Below are 27,042 nucleotides of genomic sequence, written 5' to 3'. Positions count from 1 at the left end.
ACACAGACACTCACTCACCCAGAGACTCACTCACTCGTGGATTCACACACACAGACACTCACTCACCCAGAGACTTACTCAACACGTGGATTCACACACACAGACACTCACTCACCCAGAGACTCACTAACACGTGGATTCACACACACAGACACTCACTCACCCAGAGACTCACTCACTCATGGATTCACACACACAGACACTCACTCACCCAGAGACTCACTCACTCATGGATTCACACACACAGACACTCACTCACCCAGAGACACACTCACTCATGGATTCACACACACAGACACTCACTCACCCAGAGACTCACTCACTCGTGGATTCACACACACAGACACTCACTCACCCAGAGACTCACTAACACGTGGATTCACATACACACACAGACACTCACTCACCCAGAGACTCACTCACTCATGGATTCACACACACAGACACTCACTCACCCAGCGACACACTCACTCATGGATTCACACACACAGACACTCACTCACCCATAGACCCACTCACTCGTGGATTCACACACACAGACACTCACTCACCCAGAGACTCACTAACACGTGGATTCACACACACAGACACTCACTCACCCAGAGACACACTCACTCATGGATTCACACACACAGACACTCACTCACCCAGAGACTCACTCACTCATGGATTCACACACACAGACACTCACTCACCCAGAGACACACTCACTCATGGATTCACACACACAGACACTCACTCACCCAGGGACTCACTAATACGTGGATTCACACACACAGACACTCACTCACCCAGAGACTCACTCACTCGTGGATTCACACACACAGACACTCACTCACCCAGAGACTTACTCACACGTGGATTCACACACACAGACACTCACTCACCCATAGACTCACTAACACGTGGATTCACACACACAGACACTCACTCACCCAGAGACTCACTCACTCATGGATTCACACACACAGACACTCACTCACCCAGGGACTCACTCACTCATGGATTCACACACACAGACACTCACTCACCCAGGGACTTACTCACTCACCCAGAGACTCACTCACGAGTTGACTCACACACCCAAGTACAATTCTATGGAGGGAAAAACCGGAGGCCCCGGTAGAAAAATACACGCCGCCACAGCTGCACTACCCCCGAACCCGATGACACGCGTTCGATTCCCGCTCACGGCCACCAACAGCAGTGACGATTGTCTGAACCGTTCCTGGGCCTCCCCTAGGTCGACTCAGCCTCAAAATTAGTACCTGGTGTAGTGTGTAAACATCGCCACTGGGGATACAAAGGCGGTCAGGTGTGGTGCTGGCAACCCGCCCCCTCGTGTACCGTGCCGGCCTTCATAGATGATCGCTAACAGCACTTGCCCCAACCGTCTGCTAAGGCTATACGGGTGAGCTGTGTCTCTTGTATGTGTATGTGCGCGTGCAGATCGCGCTGTAATTGTTATTTGATGATTTGAGACGCGACTCCTCGCGGTGACAGGACGCCTCACGCGGCGTCACAAGCGAGCCTACTGCTACACCCACAGCGACTCACTCACCCAGAGCCTCACTCACACGTGGATTCACACCCACAGCGACTCACTCACCCAGAGACTCACTCACACGTGGATTCACACACACAGACACTCACCCGGAGACTCACTCACACCCACAGAGACTCACTCACCCAGAGACTCACTCACACGTGGATTCACATACAGAGACACTCACTCACCCAGAGACTCACTCACACGTGAATTCACACACAGAAACTCAATCACCCAGGTACTCACTCACACGCAGATTCACACACAAACACTCACTTAGTCAGAGACTCACTCACACACACAGACACTCACTCACCCAGAGACTCACTCACTCGTGGATTCACACACACAGACACTCACTCACCCAGAGACTCACTCACATAGACACTCATTCACCCAGATACTCACTCACACGTGGATTCACACACACAGACACTCACTCACCCAGAGACTCACTCACACAGACACTCATTCACCCAGAGCCTCACTCACACGTGTATTCACACACACAGCCACTCTCTCAGCCAGAGACTTACTCACTCACCCAGAGACTCACTCACTAGTGGACTCACACACCCACATACTTTTTCTATGGAGGGAAAACCCGGAGGACCCGGAGAAAAATCCAAGCGACCACGAGGAGAACATGTAATATCCAAATATACAGCAGCAGACGTGAGGGTCGGGATCGAACCCACGACCTCCTGTATACCAGGCGAGGCAGTTAACATCTCCTAGGCACCGCGTCACCGCCGCGCCCTAATCCTCTAGTCCACACATTCATCAGACAGAAGCAGCCGCTTACTAAAGTGGCGGTGACGTCACCATAGCGCCTGTGCCAGGCTAGGTGCACAGTGCAGAATGTGTGTGAAGTGTGAAGGTCGCGGAACGGGCGCCAGGTGTTATGGGTTAACTGAATAAGATGACTAACGCCCCATTCATAGACAAAGATCACCCGTATAGCCTTTATCAACACATCTGTTCACGTACGTAGTAAGATGATACGTACGCTAATGTATGTATGTATGCATGGCGTGCATATACACATCGACAAAGATCTCCCGCATCGCCTTCATAGACGTTTGTGGCGCCTATGAAGGCCGATGCAGCACACGAGGGGGTAGGTGTTCAGCACCACGCCCGGCCGCCTTTGTTTCCCAAGTGGTGATGTTTACACACTCAATTGTACTCAATTGAGGCTGAGTCGACCTAGGGGAGGCCCAGATCCGGTTCAGATAATCGTCACCGAAGTTGGTGACCGTGAAAGTTAATCGAACTCGTGTCGCAGCGTGCTCACCATCGCACTACCGCTCCCCACACACACATACAAACACGCGTACATACATACACTCTCATAGGCATCTGACTTTTCATTCAGAACCAAGTTCCGACTCGATCATCCTCATTCGCAACCACTCCGGAAATTCCACATTCCCATGGCGGGGACGGCCACGGCTGACATCAGTGGCGAGTGTGGTTACCAGGAGCGGTCCTGGGTCTCCCCGCTAAACCAACTCGCTGTGACCAGCGTGGTGAAGTATGGTCAACACAACCCCTTGTGAGTGGGACGGGGGGGGGGCGTGCGTGGCTCATAATAACCAACATTCCTTTTGTTGAAGGCTGATACTGTCACGTGCTCTCTCACATCCCGTGGTCTTTAACGTCGCTGCTGCTCAGTGACCGCTCACGGATCGAACTCGCAGCGCTCCGACGCGTCGCCTCCGAGCCAGCGGTGGGCTTTTCCACGTTCCTGTGACGGGGGAGCGGATCTTGTCACTTCTTTCTGATACCCAACTTTAGCGACCTCGGAGGAATTCAAACTAATGAGTGACGATGATGATGGGCTTAGAACTCACTCCAGGCCGCGATTCGGTGACGGTTCAGTCCTGAATTGACTGAAGTAGCTCACATCACCGCAGGGAAAGTTGTAGATGGGGGGAGGGGGGGGTGATGGAGTGTGGGGATGATTAGTTGTCCATTGTTAGCATGCCGCGCCCGGAGGTTGCCATTTGTGACGAGTGGCATCACCGTTAACATATGTACTCGTGATACACGCAACGATCAAAGTTTACACAACGCTCACCAAAACCATCGCTTGGACATGTATCGTTCTTTAAGCAAGACGGCACTCACAAATGACACTCATACATAACGCTCGCAAATAACAGGCAACACTCATTAACAGCACATCACCCATACATTACACTCGTCAATAGCATTCGGTGTCAACTCAACACTCCCAAATTACACAATACTCATAAACAACACAACATTGTGTGGTGATGAAACATAAAGCCATCGGTACATTACTTAAATGTCGTGTGTGTGCATGCATCTACGTATATGTGTATATGTATGTATGTATGCGTGCATGTACACATGTGTGTTCACGTGTGTGTACATGTATGTGTGTGTGGGGACAAAGACTACGTGGGGAGTGGTGGTGTAGTGGTTAGCGCATTGTCCCACGATCTCGGCCACCCGAGTTCGATTCACGCTCACGGCCAACACTGTCGATTATTTGAACCGGTCCTGGCGCTCCCCTAGGTCGACTCAGCCTCAAACGAGTACCTGGTGCTGTGTGTAAACATCGCCACTCGGGATACAATCACCCCCTGGTGTGCCATGTCGACATGCATAGGTGCTCGCAAACAGCGATGGCCCAACAAGTCTATAGGGGATATTTGTACGTCTTTGTATATGTATGTATGGGGACGGCGCTAGCCACTCACCCCCTCGTCTGTGAAAGGCTATACGGGGAAACCTTTGTCTTTCAAGTGTGAGTGTGCGTGCATTACAAACACAGAGACACACGAACGCTTCGTGAAATAAATGAATACACTATTCACAAACACATTCGTACGCATACGCTGAACACACTCACAAAATGCACACATGCTATACACAATCACTATGCATCACACACACACACTACGTTACTCACACATTCACGTGACATGAAGCACATACAATAACAAAGACCCCCCGTGTAGCATGCATAGACTGTTGGGGCAAGTGCTGTTAGCGAGTAGCACTTAAGAAGACCAACACGGCACACGGAGCGGGTGGGTGGGCCACCCAGTGATGATATTTACACAGCCAAGTACCCATTCAAGGCCGAACTGATCTAAAGGAGGCCCACCCAGGACTGGATTTAGATATTCGCGACTGAGTCGGAATCGAAATCGGGTCGCCGAGTTCGTAGCAATGCGCTAAGCCACTGCACGGCCGCTTAACACGTACACAAACACACACACACACAAAATACAAAGATGCCCCGTATAGATTTAACAGACTGTTGTGGCAAGTGCTGTTAGCGAGCACCTATGAAGGCCGGCACGGCACACAAGGGGGTGGGTGACAAGCACCACGCCCGGCCGCCTTTGTCTCCCCAGTGGCGATGTTTCCACATCACACCAGGTACTCATTTGAGGCTGAGTTGACCTAGCGGAGGCCCGGGACCGGTTCAGACAATCGTTACTGGGTGTTGATCACCGTGAGGCTGTAATCGGAACTCGGCTTGCTGGATGTAGGTAGCGCAGTGCGCTAACCGCTGCGCCACCGCTCCCCACACACACACGCACGGACACTGAGTCCCGAACGACGCCAAACACCCATTGATGAAATCCATGCGGCGCGGGAGGGGGGGAACCCATCCCAATCGATGGAGCAACATCCTCACCGAATCCGTGTCCTGAGACTCAAGTGAGGCCTACCTCAACAAACAAGATTGTCATCCGTGTTGTAATGAACACAAAATATACACACGCGCGCGCACATACACACGACCCGTTGCACACACGCACTCTTGCGCGCGTACGTGCGCGTGCGTGCGTGCGTGTGCGCGCGCGTGCGTCGGTGGGTGCGGTGGTCACTGTTTGTGGAGCGGTTGGGCAGCCGCGCCGCGATCCCGGCGACCCGAGTTTGACTCTCGCTCGCGACCCACCAACACCGGTGACGATGATCTGAACCGGTCACGTGGCCTGAGTACGCTGGTTCGGTGTGTAAACACGGCCACTGTGGAAGACAAAGGCGGTCGGGCGTGGTGCTCACCACCCACCCACCCCCCTCGTGGTGCGCCGTGCCGTCCTTCACAGGTGCTCGCTAACAGCACTTGCCCCTGCAGTCTGTTCAGGCTATACGGGGGATCTTTATCTTTGTGACGAGCACGTGCGCATCCTGAGTCGCCATCACTGACCGGCGTGGTGAAGTATGGTCACGCGCGGCGTGAGCGTGGGAGGCGGGGGGGGGGGGGTCATCCAGCAGTGGATTGCCAGGGGGGGGGGGGGGGCTGGCACAATGACACGTACTGTACAGTCAAGTAATTCGTACAAAAATATCTTCTTGAGATGTGTAAACATTGCGTCGCGAATTCTCAACCGGCCCCACACCAATAAACTTGTGACACACACACACACACATCCCTGAGCTATTCGTACATTGTAAACCCACATCCGTTATTCTACACAAAGACAATCCCATTGACGTGAGTGAATTTATCTCATTTCACGAACTGAGATTCATTCATTCACCCGGCCACCACACCACCATCATCACCACCCCTCCCGTTGGCGTTATTAACACGAGACATCAATAACAACAACAACAACGATACAAATGTTCATTGTTACTGTGCGTGAAGTTTGCAATATATAGAAGGAGGAGGGGGGGATGACTATAAAATCTGTCACTCGCGAACAGAACGAGGGTTTGCAGTGGCGCTGCTGCTGCTGCTGCTCTGTTAACAGTGGTGCATAAGCAACAACAACAACAACACGTACGTCAACAACAACAACACCGACTCCACTGTGGCCTGAAAGTACAGGGGATCCGGCAGCCTGCATCTCCGGAGCCGCGTGCGGCTCTTTAAAGAACCGCTCCGCGACAATTTATTGATTAAAGGAGCCAACCACGACCACGTCGTCATCACCACGTGGCACAGCGGTGGCTCGTGACATATTTGAGGGGTGTTTGGTGTTTTTTTTGTTACCGAATTCGAATAATAATTGAAAGTCTCTTGTTGTTGTTGCTGTTGTTTTGTTGACATTCGTTTGCCGACCCCCCCCCCCCGACCCCCCGCTTTAAACACACACAATGCACGACGTTTCGGGCGATGGACCTTCTCATGGTCTCTCCAATGCGGAAGGGTCATTGCCTGGAACGTCCCATAGTATTTTTTTTCATCGTTTAGACCGATTTGGAACGTCACGGGGTTGGGTGGGTGGGGGGTCTTTAACGTCGTCGTATAGACGCCGCGCTTTAGTAAAGCCCTCGACGCCCGTTGCGAATTACCCGGGGGGGGGGAGATGGAGGGGTGTAAGGGGGGGGGGGCATTGGACATGAGTCGAACTGTGGTTTCAAAACGCAGCGGCTCAAGTTGCGTGAGTGTGGGGTTTACGCGTGCACGTGCGCGCGTGCGTACGTGCACGCGCGTGCGCGTGTGCACGTACGCACGTGCACAGCTGCGGTGTAGCGTGTACGTGTGGCGGAGAGCGAGGGAGCGGTGGCGCAGGAGTTAGCGCGCCGCGCGGCGCAACCCGTGGAACCGAGTTCGAATCCGCGCTCACGGCCACCGGCGCCGGTGACGATCATCTGAGAACCGGTCCCGAGCCCCGCCCTAGGTCGACTCAGCCTCAAATGAGTACGTCACCTGGTGTGTTGTGTGTAAGCGTCGCCAGTCGGCAGACAAAGGCGGTCGGGCGTGGTGCCGGCATTCATAGGTGCCGCTCGCCAACAGCACTTGCCCCGGGAGTATGTTGTGAGGCTACACGGGGGTCCTTTGTCTTTGTGTAAACGTGTATGCAAATGAATATGTGCATTTCAACACTCGCCCACCCCATCTGTGCCGTGACCCCCCTTTGCCCCACGTGCCTTCACGGTGCACCTAGCCTGGCTGTGCTGACGTCACTGCCAATTAGTGGCGAATAGCCGCTGCTGTTGTGAATGTGCATGCGCCTCTAAATGTTCGTGTACGTGCCGCTGTACACTTGTGTGTAGCGGTTAGCGCGCTGCGCTACGAACCCGGCGACCCGAGTTCGATTCCCGCTCACGGCCAACACCGGTGACGATTAATCTGAACCGGTCCTGGGCTTCCCCTAGGTCGACTCAGCCTCAAATGAGTACCTGGTGCTGTGTTGTAAACATCGTCACTCGGGAGACAAAGGCGTCCGGGCGTGGTGCTGGCCACCCACCCCATCGCGTGCCGTGCCCGCATTCATAGGTGCTGCTCGCTAACTGCACTTGACCCAAAAAGTCTGTTAAGGCTATACGGGGGATCTTTGTCTATATATTATACGCACACACGCGCGCGCGCGTGTCTAGAATGTGTGTAAATATCACTTTAAAATTTGAATCATTATTCTGACGCACAAAGACCCCCCCCCCCCATATAGCCTTAACAGACTGTTGGGAAATATATAAACACGTAGACATATATACACTAATATAATGTCCTTCCCCCGCACCTCCGATTGGTACGGTTGGATACGTACGGTGCGAACGAAGTTCAACACATATATACAAAGACAAAGATCCCCCGTATAGCCTTAACAGACTGTTGGGGCAAGTGCTGTTAGCGAGCACCTATGAAGGCCGCAACGGCACACGAGGGGGTGGGTGGCCAGCACCACGCACGGCTCCCTTTTTGTCTCCCTAGCGGCGATGTTTACCCACCGCACCAGGTACTCATTTGAGGCTGAGTCGACCTAGGGGAGGCTCAGGACCGGTTCAAGATAATCGTCGCCGGTGTCGGCCGTGAGCGGGAATCGAACTCGGGTCGCCGGGTTCGTAGCGCAGCGCGCTAACCGCTACGCCACCGCTCCCCAAATATATACACAGACATGTATACACAGACATGCGTGCGTGTGTATTGATATCCTTACATATCTCTGGGTATTCTACGTTAGTGTTTTACATGGCTGTGTACACCTATATGCCTGCGTAGGCATGTACCATAACGTATTATGTTACATTAATTATTGCAAATCTACTTAAATGTATATGTATATTATGCATGTATCATGTACAAGCATATACGGGTACGTATACATACATGTATATGTTTGCATATAATTTTCAGTCAACTACACGCACTAATTTTTCACGTTGATTTAGAACGTTGTACACACGCACACATAATCTGCTATTTCTACACCTCGCTCTGCATGAATATTACATCTTAGAAACTTTCAAATGCGTTGCTCGCTTGCTAAGGTTTTAAATAATAATAATAATAATAACAAGTTCTTATAAATATTTAGAACTTTGTTGGCACAGTCGCCCTGCTGCACGAACGCTTATCCATGCCTTTAACGCGGGCGCGGGGGTTGATTCAGTATACTTCACCACGGCTGGTCAATACGGGGTCGGTGAACGATCGGATAGATGGCTATAGCTGCGGCCGAGACTTGGAACTCAAGTGAGCGGTGCGCTAACCGCTGCACCACCGCTCCAACAACAAGCCACGTCGGAGGTGGACAGATTCGGTCCAAATCTAAAGACGTGCCTCTCTGCTCATACCAGAATCCGAATATTTATACCGGAGGAATCCGATGAGCTCTCAAGCTCTTTAACACACATGTCCAACAGGGGCGAGTAAGAACGTTTCAACAACAAACAAAAAATACAAAAACACGACAGTAAGTACAAACACATGATAGCTGTGGAAGCTACACGTTCCCATGACGGGGAACGGTTCATCCGGAGATGACGGTGACTGGTTGAATCGACCCACGATCGGGAGTTGAACTCAAATTACCCCGTGTTTACGACCGCGCATAACAATGCTCTGTATTGAATCTGCGTACATGCGTTGTGTGTGTGTGTATGTGCACCTCCGATTGGCACGGTTGGCTAAGTAACGGTACGAAAGAAGTTTAACATACACATTCATTATTAAGCGTTCTTGCCGAGGGGGTGGGCAGTGCGGGGGTCAACGCACTGCGCTACGAACCCGGCGACCCGAGTTTGAATCCCGCACACGGGAAAAATCTCAGCCGATCCGATGCCTTCCCCAGGTCGACTCAGCCTTAAATGAGCGTTGTCAAACATCAGCACTGGGGAGACAAAGGCGACCGGGCGTGATTTCGGCCACCCACCATTTCTCGTGTGCCGTGCCAGACTTTCAAAGGCGCTCGCTAACAGCAGTCGCCCCAACAGCTTTTTTAAAAGGCTATACGGGGGATCTTTGTCTCGCGGTTTGTATGATTGCACAAAGTACTTCTACGTGTGTGTGTATGTATGCATATGCATCTGTGGGATTAACACCACTCGGACTACAAAGGCGTTCGGGCGTGGTGCTGGCCACCCACCCATCCACCCACTCGTGTGCCGTACGCAATGGCCTGTTAATGCTATAGTGGTGGGGGGGGGATGGGGGAGAGAATCTTTGTCTTTTTTGCATTCAGCTCGCGTGTGCTGGGTGATACATTGCGCGTGTGCATGCAGGGTACACTCCGTGCGGCATTGCCACGTGTTCACGAAATTATGTTTTTTTTCTAAACCCCAAAGAGAAGCACGTGGGACTGGAGAACACGCGCGAAGCAGAGACGTCGTATCGATCTTCATCCAGAAGTTGATAGATCATGCCGATGATAAGAACACTGAGACAGAGAGAGAGTGAGTGAGGTGCGTGCTTTAAATGGCACTTGCGAGACACTCAGAGAGAGAGAGAGACGTTCACGCATCACAGCCACGATCTATCCACTGTCGTATGAAGCCTTCATCAGAATCGTCACCGTCTCTCTTTCTGCGACGACACAACGAATCGCCCAGCGCACACACGTGCGCCCAATGCACAAAAAATAAAGATCCCTACCCCCCCCCCATATACCCTTAACAGACTGTTGGGGCCAAGGGGCTGTTAGCGAGTAGCACTTACGAAGGCCAACACGGCACACGAAGGGGGTGGTGTGTGGGGGGGGCAGCAACACGCCTGGCCGCCTTTGTAGCGAGTTAGACACATCGCGATGGCTGTTGAAGAAGTTGATTGGGGCTCGGGGTATAGGGACCCGTCATTTGTGGCCTGCGGTCGAGACTAAGGATGGTCGTGAGTGGCAGCCGAGAGAGAGAGATAGATAGAGAGAGACAGAGAGACAGAGAGAGGAACGTCCCACCGTGGAGATGGAGCGATGAGGATAACTCATTTTTTATTTTGCTGCTACTGGATTAAAACGCGTCGATGTGCCGTCGTGCAGCGAGCGGCAGTGCCCGGTTCTGTCCCGCGAGACGCGGGGGCGTTCAGACGCCGCGTGCCGAGTGAGCGTGCCGGGCGGAGCGGTGGTGCAGCGGTTAGCGGCGGCTGCGCTCCGAAATCCGACAGCCCCCGGGGTTCGATTTCCGCACACGGCCACCCAGCACCGGTGACGATTATGTAAAGCGGGTCGTGGGCCTCCCCCCTAGGTCGACTCAGCCTAGAATGAGTAACCAGTGCGATGTGTAAACGTGGTGAATAGGGAGACAAAGGCGGCCGGGGGTGTGATTTTGCCACCCCACGTGTGCCGTACCGGTCTTCTAATAGTGTGTTGAGTCTATCGGGTGGGTGGGGTGGGGGGTGGAATCTTTGTCTTTGTGCATTCAAATCGTGTGTGCCGGTTGAGCTCGGAGAAGCCTTCATCCAGCAGTGGATGAAGGCCTTCATCACTGTGAGCCAAACGGAGCCGCGCGCTCACGGATTCAAAAACTTTTCACGCAACTCATATTACCGTGTTGTCGATGGTGATGTGTGGTGGTGTGTGGTAGTTGCGGTAGTGGTGGTCAATCATGGTGATGGTGATTAAAATGCATCTTCAAGTATGAATACACTAATTATAAAAAAGGTACTTACATGGATAGACTGACCCCGCCACGGGAACGTGGAATTTCCACTGGGCCCAGAAAACCGCCAATTGGAATGGGCACTGCTCCAATGCCCGTTTCAGCAGTGCTACTATTCGTCAATTATCTTTCATTGTAAGTAAAATGTTCGAGGAATGAGCTCTCACCTGTTGGAAAATAAGGGACATCAATCATCTTACAAATAAAGTAACCGCGCGTGAAGTAACCGGTTTGGAGCGGTGGCGCAGCGATTAGCGCCCTCCACTGTGAACCTCGCACGCTGAGTTCGATCCCAGGCTACGGTATGGCCCCCCTCCCCCCTCCTACACCGCCATCCACCCGAGCCGACCAGCGTGGTGAAGTATAGCCAGACCCCCCCCCCCCCATCCAGCAGTAGATTTGAAAGGACATTTATATCCGCAACTTTTTTCATCTTCTTGGTTCTTTCCGTAAAGTCACGTAGAAGGGAAATAATAAATAAAATAAACATAATAAAATAATATAATTATGTTTTATTTTTATCATTTTATTATTTCCCTTCTACGTGACTTTACCGAAAGAACCTAGAAGATGAATCCCTGCAGTCACGAAAGCTTTAAATCGAAATGTATCCGCCACTTGTTTACTCGGGCACGCCTCGTGTTGTTTGCGAGCACCTATTAAGCACGGACGCACAGCGCGGCTGCCTTTGTCTCACTCGTATCGCTGATTTTATTGACTCACACCACTCCACTACGTTGAAAACTGATAGTAATTTAAGCCTGAGTCGACCTACGGGAGGCCCAGACGCTGGTAATATGTAAACAAATATTACTGCAACACATGAAGATAAAGATCCCCCCTATAGACTTAACACGCTGTTGGGCAAGTGCTGTTAGCGAGCAGTACCTATGAAGGCCGGCACGGCACATGAGGGGATGGGTGGCCAGCACCAAACCCGGCCGCCTTTGTCTCCCCAAGGGCGATGTTTACACATCGCAACAGGTACTCATTTGAGGCTGAGTCGAACTATGGGGAGGCTCAGAACCGGTTCGGATAATCGTCACTGGTGTGGTTTGGCCGTGAGCGGGAATCGAACTCGGGTCGCCGAGTTTGTAGCGCAGCGCGCTGCAACTCGCACACACACACACGACACACACACACGGCACACACACACACACGACACACATATGACACACACAGACACGGCCCACACACACACGGCACACAGACACGGCACACACACGGCACGCACACACACACGACACACACACGACACACACAGACACGGCACACACACACACACGGCACACACACGACACACACAGACACGGCACACACACACGGCACACACGGCACACACACACGGCACACACACACGGCACACACCGACACAGACACGACACACACACACGGCACACACACACGACACACACGACACACACGGCACACACACACGGCACACACACGACACACACACGATACACACACGACACACACCGACACAGACACGACACACACACACACACGGCACACACACACACGGCACACACACACACGGCACACACACACGGCACACACATACACGGCACACACACACACGCCACACACACACACGGCACACACACACGGCACACACATACACGGCACACACACACACGACACACATACACACGGCACACACGACACACAGACACACAGCACACATACACACACGGCACACACGACACACATACACACGGCACACACACACACGCCACACACACACACGGCACACACACACGGCACACACATACACGGCACCCACACACACGACACACATACACACGGCACACACGACACACAGACACACAGCACACATACACACACGGCACACACGACACACATACACACGGCACACACACACACGCCACACACACACACGGCACACACACACACGGCACACACACACGGCACACACACGACACACACACGACACACACACACGGCACACCAATACACGACACACACACACGACACACACGCGGCACACACACACTGCACACACACACGGCACCCACACACACGACACACATACACACGGCACACACGACACACAGACACACAGCACACATACACACACGGCACACACGACACACATACACACGGCACACACACACACGCCACACACACACACGGCACACACACACGGCACACACACACGGCACACACACGACACACACACACGGCACACCAATACACGACACACACACACGACACACACGCGGCACACACACACTGCACACACACACGGCACACACACACACGGCACACACACACAGCACACACCCGACACACACACGGCACACCAACACACGGCACACACGACACAAATGCACAACGTAAAGACAAAGACACCCACACATGCAAACGCATGCGTTCATATGCGCACACGCACACGTAAACATGAACGCAATACACAAACGCAGGCGCACGCACGCTAAACATCCCCATTTGACCTCTCAAACTGTTGGGGTTCGTCTTGTTAGCGAGCACCTATTAAGGCGCGCAACACGACGCAGTAGTGTGGCCAGCATCACGCCCGGTCGCCTTTGTGTCACTGGACTTTGAGTTCACACACCGCAGGAGCCACCCTTGATGAGACCGCTTGGCGATGTGAAAGCTGTGTCCGTGAACAGAACATGTGCTCTTACACACACACACAAACCGCACAAACATACTCACACAAGCATCACCCTACGCGCGCGCACAAATAAAATATACAAATACACTGTCACAAACAACAACCCCACACACACGCACATTCGTAAACACACACACACATAAGCCCACAACAAAGACAAAAGAAACCCGTGTAGCCTCTAACAAGACTGTTTGGCAAGTGCTGTTAACGAGTAGCACCGATGAAGGCTGGAAAATACCACGTGACGAGGTTTGGGGTCCGACACCACGCCCGGCCGCCTTTGTCTCCCCAGTGCTGATGTTTTACGCACCACGCCAGGTACGACCCAGGGCAAGCAATCGAACTCGGCCCTCCGGGTTTGCAGCGCCACCGCTCCACACTCTCACACACACACACAGGTGAACTCATATAGAGTGACAGACAGACGTACACACATACACACCTTCATCAGCAAACCTTGAACTGGTAATCGTTCGACTGTGAAAGTTACTATAATCATTCACAGCCCATTGGCAATCGACTGATGTATGAAGGCCTGGTCAATGGAGGTTGTTTGACCATACTTCACCACTTTCGTCAGTCTGGGCACGGTAAAGCAGGAGCCCTCCAGCAAGCTCGCCACTGATGTTAGCCGTCGGAATTGAACTTAGGTGGTGGGGGTTTCTCAGGGCAGTGCGCTAACCCCTGCGCCACCGCTCCACGGAAGTTGATTTAGAGTGTGCGTGTGTCCAGCCAATGTGTGTCTTTGTGTATGTCTGTGCATACAGGGTGCTTGGACATATCACACGCAAACACATGGACACGAACGTACACACACAGAGGTACACGCATACAGTACGTGAACACATGTGCACGTACAGACACACACACGCACACACAAACTGGGCCATAAAGTAATACACATACGCCAATACATAAACACTCATTCACGTGATGAACACAAATATAAAAACAAAATGCAGAGATATCCATACACGTATACACCAACGTGCATGCCTGTACGAATACAAATACCTAGTTAGAAAGACAAAGATACCCCGTATAGACATGCAGGCTCTTGAGACAAGTGCTGTTGGCCACCGCCATGCCCGGCCGCCTTTGTCTCTCCACAGTGATATACACCACCACGACCAGGAAGGATTCTCATTTAAGGCCGAGTCGACCTAGAGGTCGAGTCCAGTGACCAGTTCAAAGATCACTCGCCACGGATATCAGCACGCACACGGACAAGACAAAGATTCCTCCCGTATCGCAGACGGTTTGGAGTTGATGTGGCCAACGCCGCCTTTGTCTTCCCAGTGCTAATGTGTTTTTTTTGTTGTTCTACACACCAGGTACTCTTTTAAGGCTGAGTCGACCTAGGGGCAGGCCCGGGGACCGGTGCAGATATTCGCTAACGTCCTTCGTCGTGAAGAGCGGGGATCGAACTCGAGTCTCTGGCGAGGTTACGAGGCGCAGAGCGCGCTAACCGTTGCGCCACCGCTCCCCACTACACACCGCACACACACCGCACACAACACACACCACACACACCGCACACACACACCACACACAAAACACACACACAACACACACAACACCGCAAACACACCGCAAACACACCGCACACACACACCACACACACCACACGCACACACACACCGCACACACACCGCACACACAAAACATACACACCGCACACACACCCCGCAAACACACCACACACTCCGCACACACACCACAAACACACACGGCACACACACCACACCGCACACACACCGCAAACCCACACCACACACCGCACACACACACCGCACACAACCCGCACACACACCGCAAACCCACACCGCACACACACACACACCGCACACACAAAACATACACACCGCACACACACCCCGCAAACACACCACACACACACTCCGCACACACACCAGAAACACATACGGCACACACACACCACACAGCACACACACCGCAAACCCACACCGCACACACACACACCGCACACACACCACACACACACACCGCCATAAAGAATCATCCACGCATTCGCCTTCATTCTCCTAACAAATTTATTAATAATAAAAATAAATAGAGCAAAGGCCACAGGTATATAATAATAATATTCAAAAATTCCCTGGGTCACGTCATAATTCCAATCGGTTGTGTACATGTACATATATACTTTACAAACACAATTGTATATCTTATGTCCATCGATGCCTCATGTTCCAACTAGACACGAAAATTTATATCGACGAGTATTTATGATCTTTTTTTTTTACTTGTTTGTATCATTACACGATTCGTACGTCCCTCCGCACCCCCCCCCCCCCCAAAAAAATAACTCCGAGCACTTTAAAGTCACTGACGCACACACACACACGGCTACCTATCGTATTCTCCCGATTATAAGACGCACAGCCACCCACCCCTCGCGCTGTATCTAAACAGCGCAAAGTTGTGGTGGGTGCGTCTTATAATCCGGCGTGTGAGCGGATTTGTCAAAACTTAGACACCGGGAAAACTAATGATATTTTCTTTGGGGGGCGGGGGCGGAGGGGGGGGGGGGGCTTAGGGGGTGCGTCTTACTTTCCGGAGCATTTGGGCGAGTGTTTTGGGAGTCGTTGTGCGTTGGGAGTGCGAGTGTGCCTGCACGTGTTGCGTCTCACCCCCCCCCCCCATCCTCTCTCTCTCTTTGTCAAGTTTGCGCCGTATAATCCCAAGTTGGGAGTGCTGTAATTTCTTCAAAACAGAATATTACGTAACCGGTAAAGTCACGCTGGGCTTGTGTAATTGTGTATGGGTGGTATGTGTGTGCCAGCATGTGTATACGTGTAGGTATGTGCGTGTGTAAAGAGGGCGTTTGTGTGCGCTCGCTAACAGCACTTGCCCCAACAGTCTGTTAAGGCTATATGGGGGATATTTGTCTTTGTATATGAATGGGCGTGTAATTTGAAAGTATTCGCGCATATGAGTGTAGGACTGTAGGTATATGTGTGTGCGCGTGCGTGGTGGTAGGTGCGTTCATGAGCAATATATGTGCAAGGGTATGTGTGTGTATATGTTTGTACATCAGGGTATGTTGCCCGTGTACACGCATACCATTAAAAAAGCGCGTGTCACGTGTATGTGTTCTATATATACACACATATACAAAGATTCCCCGTATAACCTCAACACACTTTGGGGGCAAGTGCTGTTAGCGAGCACCTATGAAGGCCGACACACGAGGGGGTGGTGTGGCCAATACCACGCCGGGCCCGGCCGCCTTTGTCTCCCCAGTGCGGATGCTTATAACAACACCGCAGCATGTACTCATTCAAGGCTGAGTTGATCTAGGGGGAAACCCGGGACCGGTTCAGATAATCGCCACTGCTATTGGTCGTGGGCGGGAATCGAACTTGGGTAGCAATGTTTGTAGCGCGGTGTGCTAACCACTGCACTACCGCTCCCCATGTACACACAGACACATATAACACACACACGCGCACACAGATGCACTGTGCTGAACGTCAGATGCATTTAACGCGTGCAAAAGTTGTTGTGAAACGTTTTTTTTTTTTTGACAATTAATCTTAACGGGAAAACTTTTTCATATCGCTGTCGAAAAATATCACGTTCAAATTATTTATACTACTTAAAAGTACCTGCAACGCGTCCAATAATTTTTTTTTTACTCTGATGTAGATTGTGTTCCAACGCACACAATTCCACGTTTTAGCAAAGAAATAATAACGCGACTCAATTTTTTTTTTGCGTGTACTTTAGAAATATTTCTGAGATATGTTACCGACTTATTTAAAACTACCCTCTTTATTAGAAGTCGCAGTGACCCGGACGGTAAAGTATAGTCAAACGGACACCTTTCATCCAGCAGTGGATTGGTAATGGAGCTGTAAATTAACACAATTATCACCGTGATGATAACATTATTTCCACTGAAAATGTCGTTGTTTGTTTTTATATCTCGAGAAACTCCCGTCAAATTCGAGGGAGACTTTGGAAGTTTTCGCCGTACGCGAGAAACATTTTGATTTTACCCGATTTAACAATAATATCATTACTTTGAGCAACATGTACTCTGCTGCTGTATACACGTAAAAAACGCGCACAAGCACACATACACACGTACACGTGTAACGTCCATGACGCGTCCGTTTGTGTGTACATAACCGTGTAAACATATGCATGAATACATAATGCGTGTACTGTATAAGATACATACGTGTGTACATGTGCGTGTACGTACGTATGACAATTATAACGATGCATACATATGTACACTCGCATACATACATATACAAAGACATGCACACACACAGCCACGCGCACTATTGGACACACTAATCCCTCTATTTAAACTTACATTTCAAATTCACGTAACATCTCGACAGCCACATGAATTAAAAAAGTTAAACTTTATCGTTCTGCGGTTTTTTTTACATACTAAAACTCTGGAGCACTTTCACTTTAAAGTGTGTTTGTGTACGCGTGTGTGCGTGTGTGTATGCACGCGTGTTTGCGCGTGTGTATGCCCGTGTGCTGGCCACCCACCCCCTCGTGTACCGTTCCGGCCTTCATCGGTGCTTGCTAACAGCACATGCCCCAACAGTCTGTTAAGGCTATACGGGGGATCTTTGTCTTTGTGTGCCCATGTGTGTGTGTAGATGTGTGTGTGCGTGCGCGCGCGCGTGACAACAATATAATTATCTCTTAATTTGCAGTGTATCATAATTAAACCAAATTTATTTAATGAACTTATTTTTAACATTTCTCGCGTTATTCATGTAAGAATATTTAACCACCCACTCACTATCTTTAGTCTAGGAAATGTGTGTGTGTGTGCGCGCGCGTGCGTGCGTGTGAACGCATTCAATGTTACATTGAGTTGGCACGATATAAATTCTACATGGAAGCTGTAAAATATAAATTCATTTAAAAAAAACGAACGATTCTAAAGCACATTTAAACAATTAGGAATTTACATTTTACGTAAATTTACAAGGATCGTCAAAATGTCCCCTCTTTAACAATACAACGCATTTGAGATAGATATATACCACAATGAATTAGGTCATATACTTTAAATAATAATAGATGGTTATTTTATACAGCACTGAGAGTTGGTCAAAATAAATAAATTACCGATCTCAATCTTTCGTTTTAAAAAAAGAAAAAATCCATCCCAAAAATAAAATACTCAGTTAATTGAATAACCGCGGTAATAACGCTGCTGTTGTTATTACCATAATTGTTACGTATTAAGCGCGGCTCGGCAATGTGGCAAAACGTTTTGGCTCGTATCAGCGAGTAAGGATACTCGGAGGGGTGGAATTTAAGATTTGAGATATGTTCAAGAATTGTACTCACATTTGACTCAACATAAGCAGTCAATGGATCCCAACAACAGACCTTTGCAGTGTCCCCATTCTTAATGTCACACTCCTTTACAGAAACAACACGCACACGCGCGCGCTCGCACAGAGACCAAAACCACAAAATCCAAAGCATTGTTAAAAGCCGCGTGTTTAAGACACTCGTGTGTGCGTGTGTCTGCGGGTGTATCGGCGTGTGTGTGTGTCAGTGTGTCCGCGCGCGTGTGTGTCAGTGTGTCAGTGTGTGTGTCAGTGTGTAATTGTGTCCGCGCGTGTTTCTGTCGGTGTGTGCGTCATTGTGTCCGCGCGTGTGTGTCAGTGTGTGTCAGTGTGTCAGTGTGTCATTGTGTCCGCGCGCGTGTGTAACTGTCGGTGTGTGCGTCATTGTGTCCGCGCGTGTGTGTCAGTATGTGTCAGTGTGTAATTGTGTCCGCGCGTGTGTGTATCTGTCGGTGTGTGCGTCATTGTGTCCGCGCGTGTGTGTAACTGTCGGTGTGTGTGTCATTGTGTCCGCGCGTGTGTGTCAGTATGTGTCAGTGTGTAATTGTGTCCGCGCGTGTGTGTATCTGTCGGTGTGTGCGTCATTGTGTCCGCGCGCATGCGTGTGTCAGTGTGTCATTTGTGTCTGTGCGTGTGTGGCCGGATCGGTGTGTGTCTGTTTCGTCTGTATCGGTGCGTGTGTGACTGTCGGTGTGTGTGTGCCATTGTGTATACATCTATATGTCGTCTTTCCTGTGTGTGTGTCATCGTGTGTCTCTGTGTACATGTCTGTACCTGTGTATTTTTCTTTTTGGTATATGCGTGTACATCCGTTTCTGTATATATTTATGTATGCATACGCTGCGTAATTAGTTATGTATGCACATTTGTATAATTGTGTATTTGTGCGTGTGTAAGCCATCGTGTGGTGTGTGTGTACGCGTATAGCAATATGCAATGTATTCAATTATGTACGGTCACGTATGCATATTGCATGCGTGTACATGTACTGAATGTCCGTGTACATCCGTCCACGTATGTGAAACAGGACATATCCAAGTGTACATGCATGCATATGTGTGTATGCGCATATGGTTATATGTGTTCCCACGTGCACCCACAGATGCATATGCCGTTGTAATAAGCGTATGTGGAAACGCTTGCTAAATGTGTATGTGTTAATAACATAGCTTTTTAATTATTTGACATCCCGCTAAGATGTATCCTAATACGCGCACACACACACGTAGTCGTACACACACACATATCTCACACATACATGTACATTGCACGTGTGTACATACATATGTAATTCATGAATTAGTCACGCATACATATGTAATCACGAACACGTACGCGTGTATTGTATGCACCGCATGCATGCACAGTATATACCATGTGTACGGACACACCATGCATGCATACACAAATAGTATTTGTACATAGAGAGTAGTGTGTACATAGACACATTTTAATTCCACTGTGTATTGGTACATATACACAGCACGTCATTCCACTGTGTATTTGCACATATACACGATGTGCGCACATGGACACATTTTGTCTCTATGTAAAAATACACAAAGCGTTACCGACGCAAATTGCAGGTACACATACATGTAATAGTACAGTACACGTGTGCGTATTACCTATGAACATACATACACGCATTGAGTACACGTGTGTGTGTGTGCATAACACAATGGGCATAGCGTGTACATACACCACACACACATATAGCCCAGTGTAATCTTATATATGGGTGCCCTACACCGCGTGATGAACATCGGACGTAGTACAATGCACTGGGGCCTTTGTAAATCCACTGCTGATTGAAAGACCCCCCCAACCCACCCCATTCTGAGCCATATCGGCGATCGTGATTTTTTTTGTTCGCCGCACACCACCACCAGGATCGTGAGTGCCGATCTTTCAAGGCGAAGCGCTCCCCCAAAAGAAGCGCTCAGGAATTCACTTCGCCACCGATGCTATCCCCGTGACCGGGAATGGAACTCGGATTTTTTTGGGTGTCGTGCTAACGGCACTGCAGCACCGCCTCCCATGTCGCACACGTGAACAACGCGTGGACATATACACGCACACACATCTACAGTATTACACTGTGCCACGTACACACAGACACACATTACACAACACGCAGGCCCTGACTATTACTACTACACACACACACACGCGTCTATTATGTGTACGTATGCACCTTTATAAAACGGCGGGATGTCAAATATTCCACTTGGCATAGACACACACACACAAAAGCTGCCACCCCAAAATAACTATGCAAATAAGGAGCTAAAAAAACTATTTTATGACATAATTGTGCCCCGACTTTGCTCGTGTCTCAAAGCATGGGGATGCGGTAGTGAGTGGCTGTGCTGTTCACGCGTGATGGTGTGCCGTGCGATTTTGTTTGTGCCGGTTGTGTCAACGTGTGTGTGTTGGTGTCGTGGTTGTGTTGATTTGGTGTTTGCGGTAATGTCTGTGCGGCTGTCGCTGTTGTTGTTGTGTTCGTGTCGGATTGTGGCGGTGGGTTTCGTGGTCGTGTCCGTGTCACACGCGTAGTTCCGCGTTGTTATTACGTGTGCGTGTGTTACGTCGGTGATGTTGTCCACGTCTGAGTTGCTGCTACTCGTGGTGTTGTGTGCTGTTCACAGCGACAACAGAGTAACAACGACGATGGCGTTATTGGTGGTGGTGGTGGTGGTGATCATGTTGGTGATATTGACGCGTGATGGTAAAGATTGAAGTTACCGCTGCTCTACGCGTTGACAGCTGGTGTAAAGTGATCGCGGTCGTCTGATGATGCTGCTGATGATGATATCGATGGCTGCTGCTGCCGCCGATGGTGACGGGTGTTCTCCAAAGCTGTTGGCACGTACAGCAGCTACGACTCGGCTTGCGATGATTGCTGAGAGCGTCGCAAAGTGACCATCAACAAAAACCACATCGCCATCAAGTCACACAAGTCTCCTCTCGCTGCTATCCACACGGATATCTCCCCCCCTTCCCCCTTGCTATCCACCACAGATATCGTAAAGGGTTTCTTAAGCGGAGACTCCCTCTCCCATGCACTTCGCCGCGTCAAATCAACGCCCGCAGTCGGCTTGGTCGCTCGGTTCGCCTGCGCGCTGGAGGTTTGCGGCCGTGCGTGATTTTTTTTCTCGGTTTCGTAATTTTCTCACTCGTGTTGAGATGCTGCTGCTGCTGCTGTTGTTGTTGTTGCTGACAATGGTACGGATGTGATGCCAATGCTGTTGATGATGCCGATTTTGGTAGTCGTGGTGATGAAGATGATGATTGCGGTGCTGCTCTTTATGATGATGATGATAATGGTTGGTCAGGATGATGAGCACCCTAGCGCTGCCGCTGATGATGATGATGATGCCGATAATTGAACCGAAGGTTACGATTACGGTGCTGCAGCTGCTGTTGACAATGAAGGTGCTGCTGCTGATGATGATGATCATGTGGCTGCTGATGATGCTGCTGATGATGACAAAGAAGATGTCGCCCTCACCAATGAAGCCGACGATGCTGATGATGAAATCCAACTGATGCTATCGCAGCAGCATTGAAAGCCGTGGTGGTTGTGGTGGTGGTGCTCGGCGTGATGTTTGGTGGCGAAATTTCCAATCGTAGTGGTGGTGGTGAAGGTGGTGGTTTTTGATGTTGGTAGTGGTGGAGAATTTGACGATGGCGTTGGTGATGAATCTGCCTGTAATGTTGGTGTTTCTGCAGCTGCTGGTGGTGGTGCTGATGGTTGTGCCGACGGTGTGGGGTGACGGTGCTGCTGATGGTGTTGCTGGTAACAGTGGTAGTACTGGCGGTGGTGGTGGTGCTGGTGGTGGTGACAGTACTGGCGGTGGTGATGGTGCTGGTGGCGGTGGTAGTTTCTACTGATGGTGCTGATGACGATCGTGCGACAGTCACAGCCGCGTGTCCCCTTCTCTCCGTCGCGTCTCCTCGAACGCACGCACGAGTCCCACGCGCTGCCACGGCTCCTCACACACCAAGAGAGAGAGAGACGGGGGGGAAGGGGGGGGGGTGTCTCACTGCCCCCCCCCTCCTCTGCACTCCCTGCACGGATCCCACATCACAGAGCGTGGTGGGCATGGTGGCTCGGACTGTTGCACCCTCCAGCCATGGAGCCTTGCAAACCCTGATCATCGGGCCCTCCTACTCCCTGCACGGTCATCCGTTTCTCCTTTTGACGCCGGTTGCAGAACCACACGCGCACCACCTCTTTCTCGAGCTGCAGCGCTTCGGCTATGGCCGTGATCTCCTGCGCCGAGGGCTTGGGGCTCTGCAAGAAGTGCTTCTCCAAGGCCCCCTTCACCGCCACCTCAATCGACGTCCTCTTCTTGCGCTTGCGACCCTGCGCTGCCATCTTATCGAGGCCGCAGGCGCCGCCCGCGCAGCCGTTGGCAGAGTCGGCCTCCTCCAGCCACTTGCTGAGCAGCGGCTTGAGCTTACACATGTTCTTGAAGCTCAGCTGCAGCGCCTCGAAGCGGCAGATGGTCGTCTGCGAGAACACGTTGCCGTACAGGGTGCCCAGCGCGAGACCCACGTCGGCCTGCGTGAAACCCAGCTTGATCCGCCTCTGCTTGAACTCCTTCGCGAACTGCTCGAGGTCGTCCGATGTGGGCGGCGCAGGCTCTTCGAGCTCCGTGTCCGAGATGCTGCCTCCTCCACCTCCTCCTCCACCACCACCACCGGGGCCGTCCTGCCCGGGCTGTGGAGACCCCCCGTGTAGCGGGGAGAGCCCCAGGGGCAGGAGACCCGATGCGCCCGCGTGACCGTAGGGCGGCGGCGAGTAAGCGAGCGCGCTCTGGTGATGGTGGTGATGGTGGTGGTGCTGCTGGTGGTGATGTGGCTGCTGGCCCGGCGGTGACTGCAAGAGAGTGGCCGCCGTTGGGTTGGGACCCCACACGCCGTGCGGGGAGTGCCGCTGCTGATCCTGCTGCTGCTGTTGCTGATGCTGCTGCTGCTGATGATGATTCTGCTGCTGTTGCTGCTGCTGCTGCTGCATGTCTTCCACCTTCGGCGTGTCCTGGTGGGCGAGCGGACTGCCGCCGGCCCACGAGTGATGCGAAGAGCCGACCCCCTGCGATGGAGGTTGGTGGTGATGATGGTGGTGGTGATGGTGTCCCATGCTCTCCGAGGCCGCGTGGTGCTGCAGGGCCGTGAGCCACTGCGGGCTGAAGGGGGGCAGGTGGCCGTTCGTGCCCAGGTACTCGGCGGCGGGCAGGAGTTTGGCGTGCTCGCGGTAGGCGGGGTGCGTCTGCTCGGCTCCCGACATAACGCCACCACCTCCGGAGCTACCGCCGGGGAGGTACGGGTTACTGGCAGTGGCTGCCATCAATCACCCTTCCACACTTGGTGGTGGTGGTGTTTGCTGCGGCTGTTGCGTCGGCCGCTGCTGCTGTTGCTGTTGTTGCTGGAGATGATGATGATGATGTTGATGATGTTGTTGTTGATGATGATGCGCTTTCTTCTGTCGGTGTCACTTTGACGCACACGCAGCACACAACAACAACAACAACGACGGGCATGCCCTTAGGTGAGGGGTAACACAAAAAAATATCCATGCCCCGTGGCCAAGTGAGAGAGAGAGAGATACACGCACAGACACAAAGCGATACAGCGGCAGTTACTGCGGTCGTGGTGTGTAGCAGTGTGGGGTGGTTGGTAGTAGTGGCGAGCCGCTGTGTATGTTGTCCCGACGCCACGGCTCGAGGCCTCGACCACTTACCTCTCCGAACGGGTTGTAGACGAAGCCACGGGGGCGGATATTGGCCGTCGAAGATGGTTGTTGATAAAATCTTGTAACAAAAAAAAATATGAATATATATATTTTTTAAAAACACAAAAAAAATTCTGATAACGAATTAAGAGTTCCACGGGTGGTGGCTGGCGGTCCTTGATCTTCGTACTATTCTCAGCCCCCGCTCACCTACCTCGCCCGCTCACCGCACTCCTCGCCCTCCCTACTCGCACGGCACCACACAAGGCGCGTGGCCGCTACCACCACCACCACCGCCGCCGTCGCCGCCGCCACCACGACAATGGCTCGTCTGCTACGGCCGCGCAAATGGCTCTCGCGTCGGGGAGCGGGGGAAGGTGGTACGTGCCTCCCTGACACCGCGAGCTACGCAACCCACCCCCCTCCCCCTGCACTCCTCCTCCTCCTCGAGCACCACACACACTGCACGCGCGCTATTGTACGCGTCCCGAGCTAGAACTCCTCCGTGCTCTGTCGATGTCTCGCTGCCGCTGCTGCTGATCGCTGTGATTCCAGCTCCCTCCCAGCTCCCCTCCCAGCTCCTCTCTCTCTCTCGCTCTCTCCGCCCGACCGCCGGGGCTGCTACGCTCGTGTCCGCGGCTGCTGCGCCCGGACCCGAGCTCAGAGAGAGTGCGACAATAAAGCACCCAGAGCTATCCGACGCTCTGTGATCGCCGGGGTCGTTCCCCCCTCGCGCCGCTGCTGCTGCTACCGCTGCCGCCACCCACCCACCCTGTGTATGTGTGTGTGAGCGTAGCTGCGAGGCTACCCTGTGTGTGTGTGCAGCTGCGTGTCTGCCCGTGTGTGTGTGTGTGCAGCTGCGTGGCTACCCCGTGCTTGCGACCCAACCGCCGCTGCCGTTGGCTACTGTTGGCTTCGAGCCCCCCCCCCGTTGCTTGTGGCTATCGCGAGCGACCCCCGGGCTCTCTCCTGTGTGTCTCTCTCTCTCGATCTCTCGCGCGCGCGCGCTTCGCGGTGCGCGCCTCCTCCGTTGTGTGCGCTCCGTCCACCGCGCGCGCCGCCTCCACCTCGGAGCCCGCGGGGTGCCCCCATTGGTCCGCGTGCGCGCGCGCGCCCGCCCCAGCTCCGCCCTCCCCCCCTCCTCCTCCTCTCCTCCTCCGCCCCCCCCTCCTTCCTCCTCCTCCGCCCCCCCTCCTTCCTTCTCCGCCCTCCCCCCTTGCCTCCGCCACGCGCAACGCCGCCCGCCTGTGATTGGCTCGAGCTTAATTGCTATTTTTTTGTGTGTTGAGGATGTGGGTGGGGGGTGGTGTGGATGTGGGTGGGGGGTAAGGGGGAGGGGGTTGGGTGGGGGAGGTGGCGGTGGGGGTGGTGGTATGGGGGTGGGGTGGGAGGTGTGTGTGGGTGGGTGATAGTGTGTGTGTGTCTGCATGTGTGTGCACGTGTGTGTATGTACGTGCATGTGTGTGGCGTGGTGCTGGCCACCCACCCCCTCCTGTGTCGTTCCGGTGCTCGCTAACAGCACTTGCCCCAACATTCTGTTGGAGGCTATACGGGGGGTATTTATATTTGTGTGTGTGGGGGGGCGCTGTAGTAGCGGGTCGCGCTACGCTGCACTACGATCCAGACCGACCCGAGTTCGATTCCCGCTCACGGCCAACACCCAGTGACGATTATCTGAACCCGTTCTGGTCCTCCCCTAGGGTCGACTCAGTCTCAATCGAGTACCTGGTGCGGTGTGTAGTAAACATCGTCACTGGGGAGACAAAGGCGGTCGGGCGTGGTGCTGGCCACCGACCCCATCGTGTGCCGTGCCGGCCTTCATAGGTGCTCGCAAACAGCACTTGCCCCTACAGTCTGTAAAGGCTATACGGGGGAGCTTTGTCTTTTAATCGTGTGTGATCTGTACCGCACGTACGGG

The 27,042-nt window shown here is 52.2% G+C and overlaps 1 protein-coding gene across 1 annotated transcript; it reads right to left on the bottom strand.

Annotated features, from left to right (window-relative positions):
• Window positions 1-16,060: 16,060 nt before the first annotated feature.
• LOC133354353 (POU domain, class 3, transcription factor 2-like) lies at window positions 16,061-26,148 on the bottom strand. The gene is made up of 2 exons (XM_061571134.1): window positions 25,134-26,148; window positions 16,061-24,887 (listed from the first exon to the last, which is right to left on the bottom strand). Exon 2 carries the CDS (start codon window positions 24,738-24,740, stop codon window positions 23,475-23,477), a length of 1,266 nt encoding a protein of 421 aa, XP_061427118.1. The 5' UTR covers window positions 24,741-24,887; window positions 25,134-26,148; the 3' UTR covers window positions 16,061-23,474.
• Between the last annotated feature and the right edge of the window lie 894 nt (window positions 26,149-27,042).

This window comes from Lethenteron reissneri, chromosome 6 (assembly GCF_015708825.2).
Source record: "Lethenteron reissneri isolate LAM-NWPU_2019-01 chromosome 6, ASM1570882v1, whole genome shotgun sequence".
NCBI classification, from domain to species: Eukaryota; Metazoa; Chordata; class Hyperoartia; order Petromyzontiformes; family Petromyzontidae; genus Lethenteron; species Lethenteron reissneri.
Note: the sequence above shows the minus strand (reverse complement) of the source record. Positions and strands in the feature narration are given on the sequence as shown.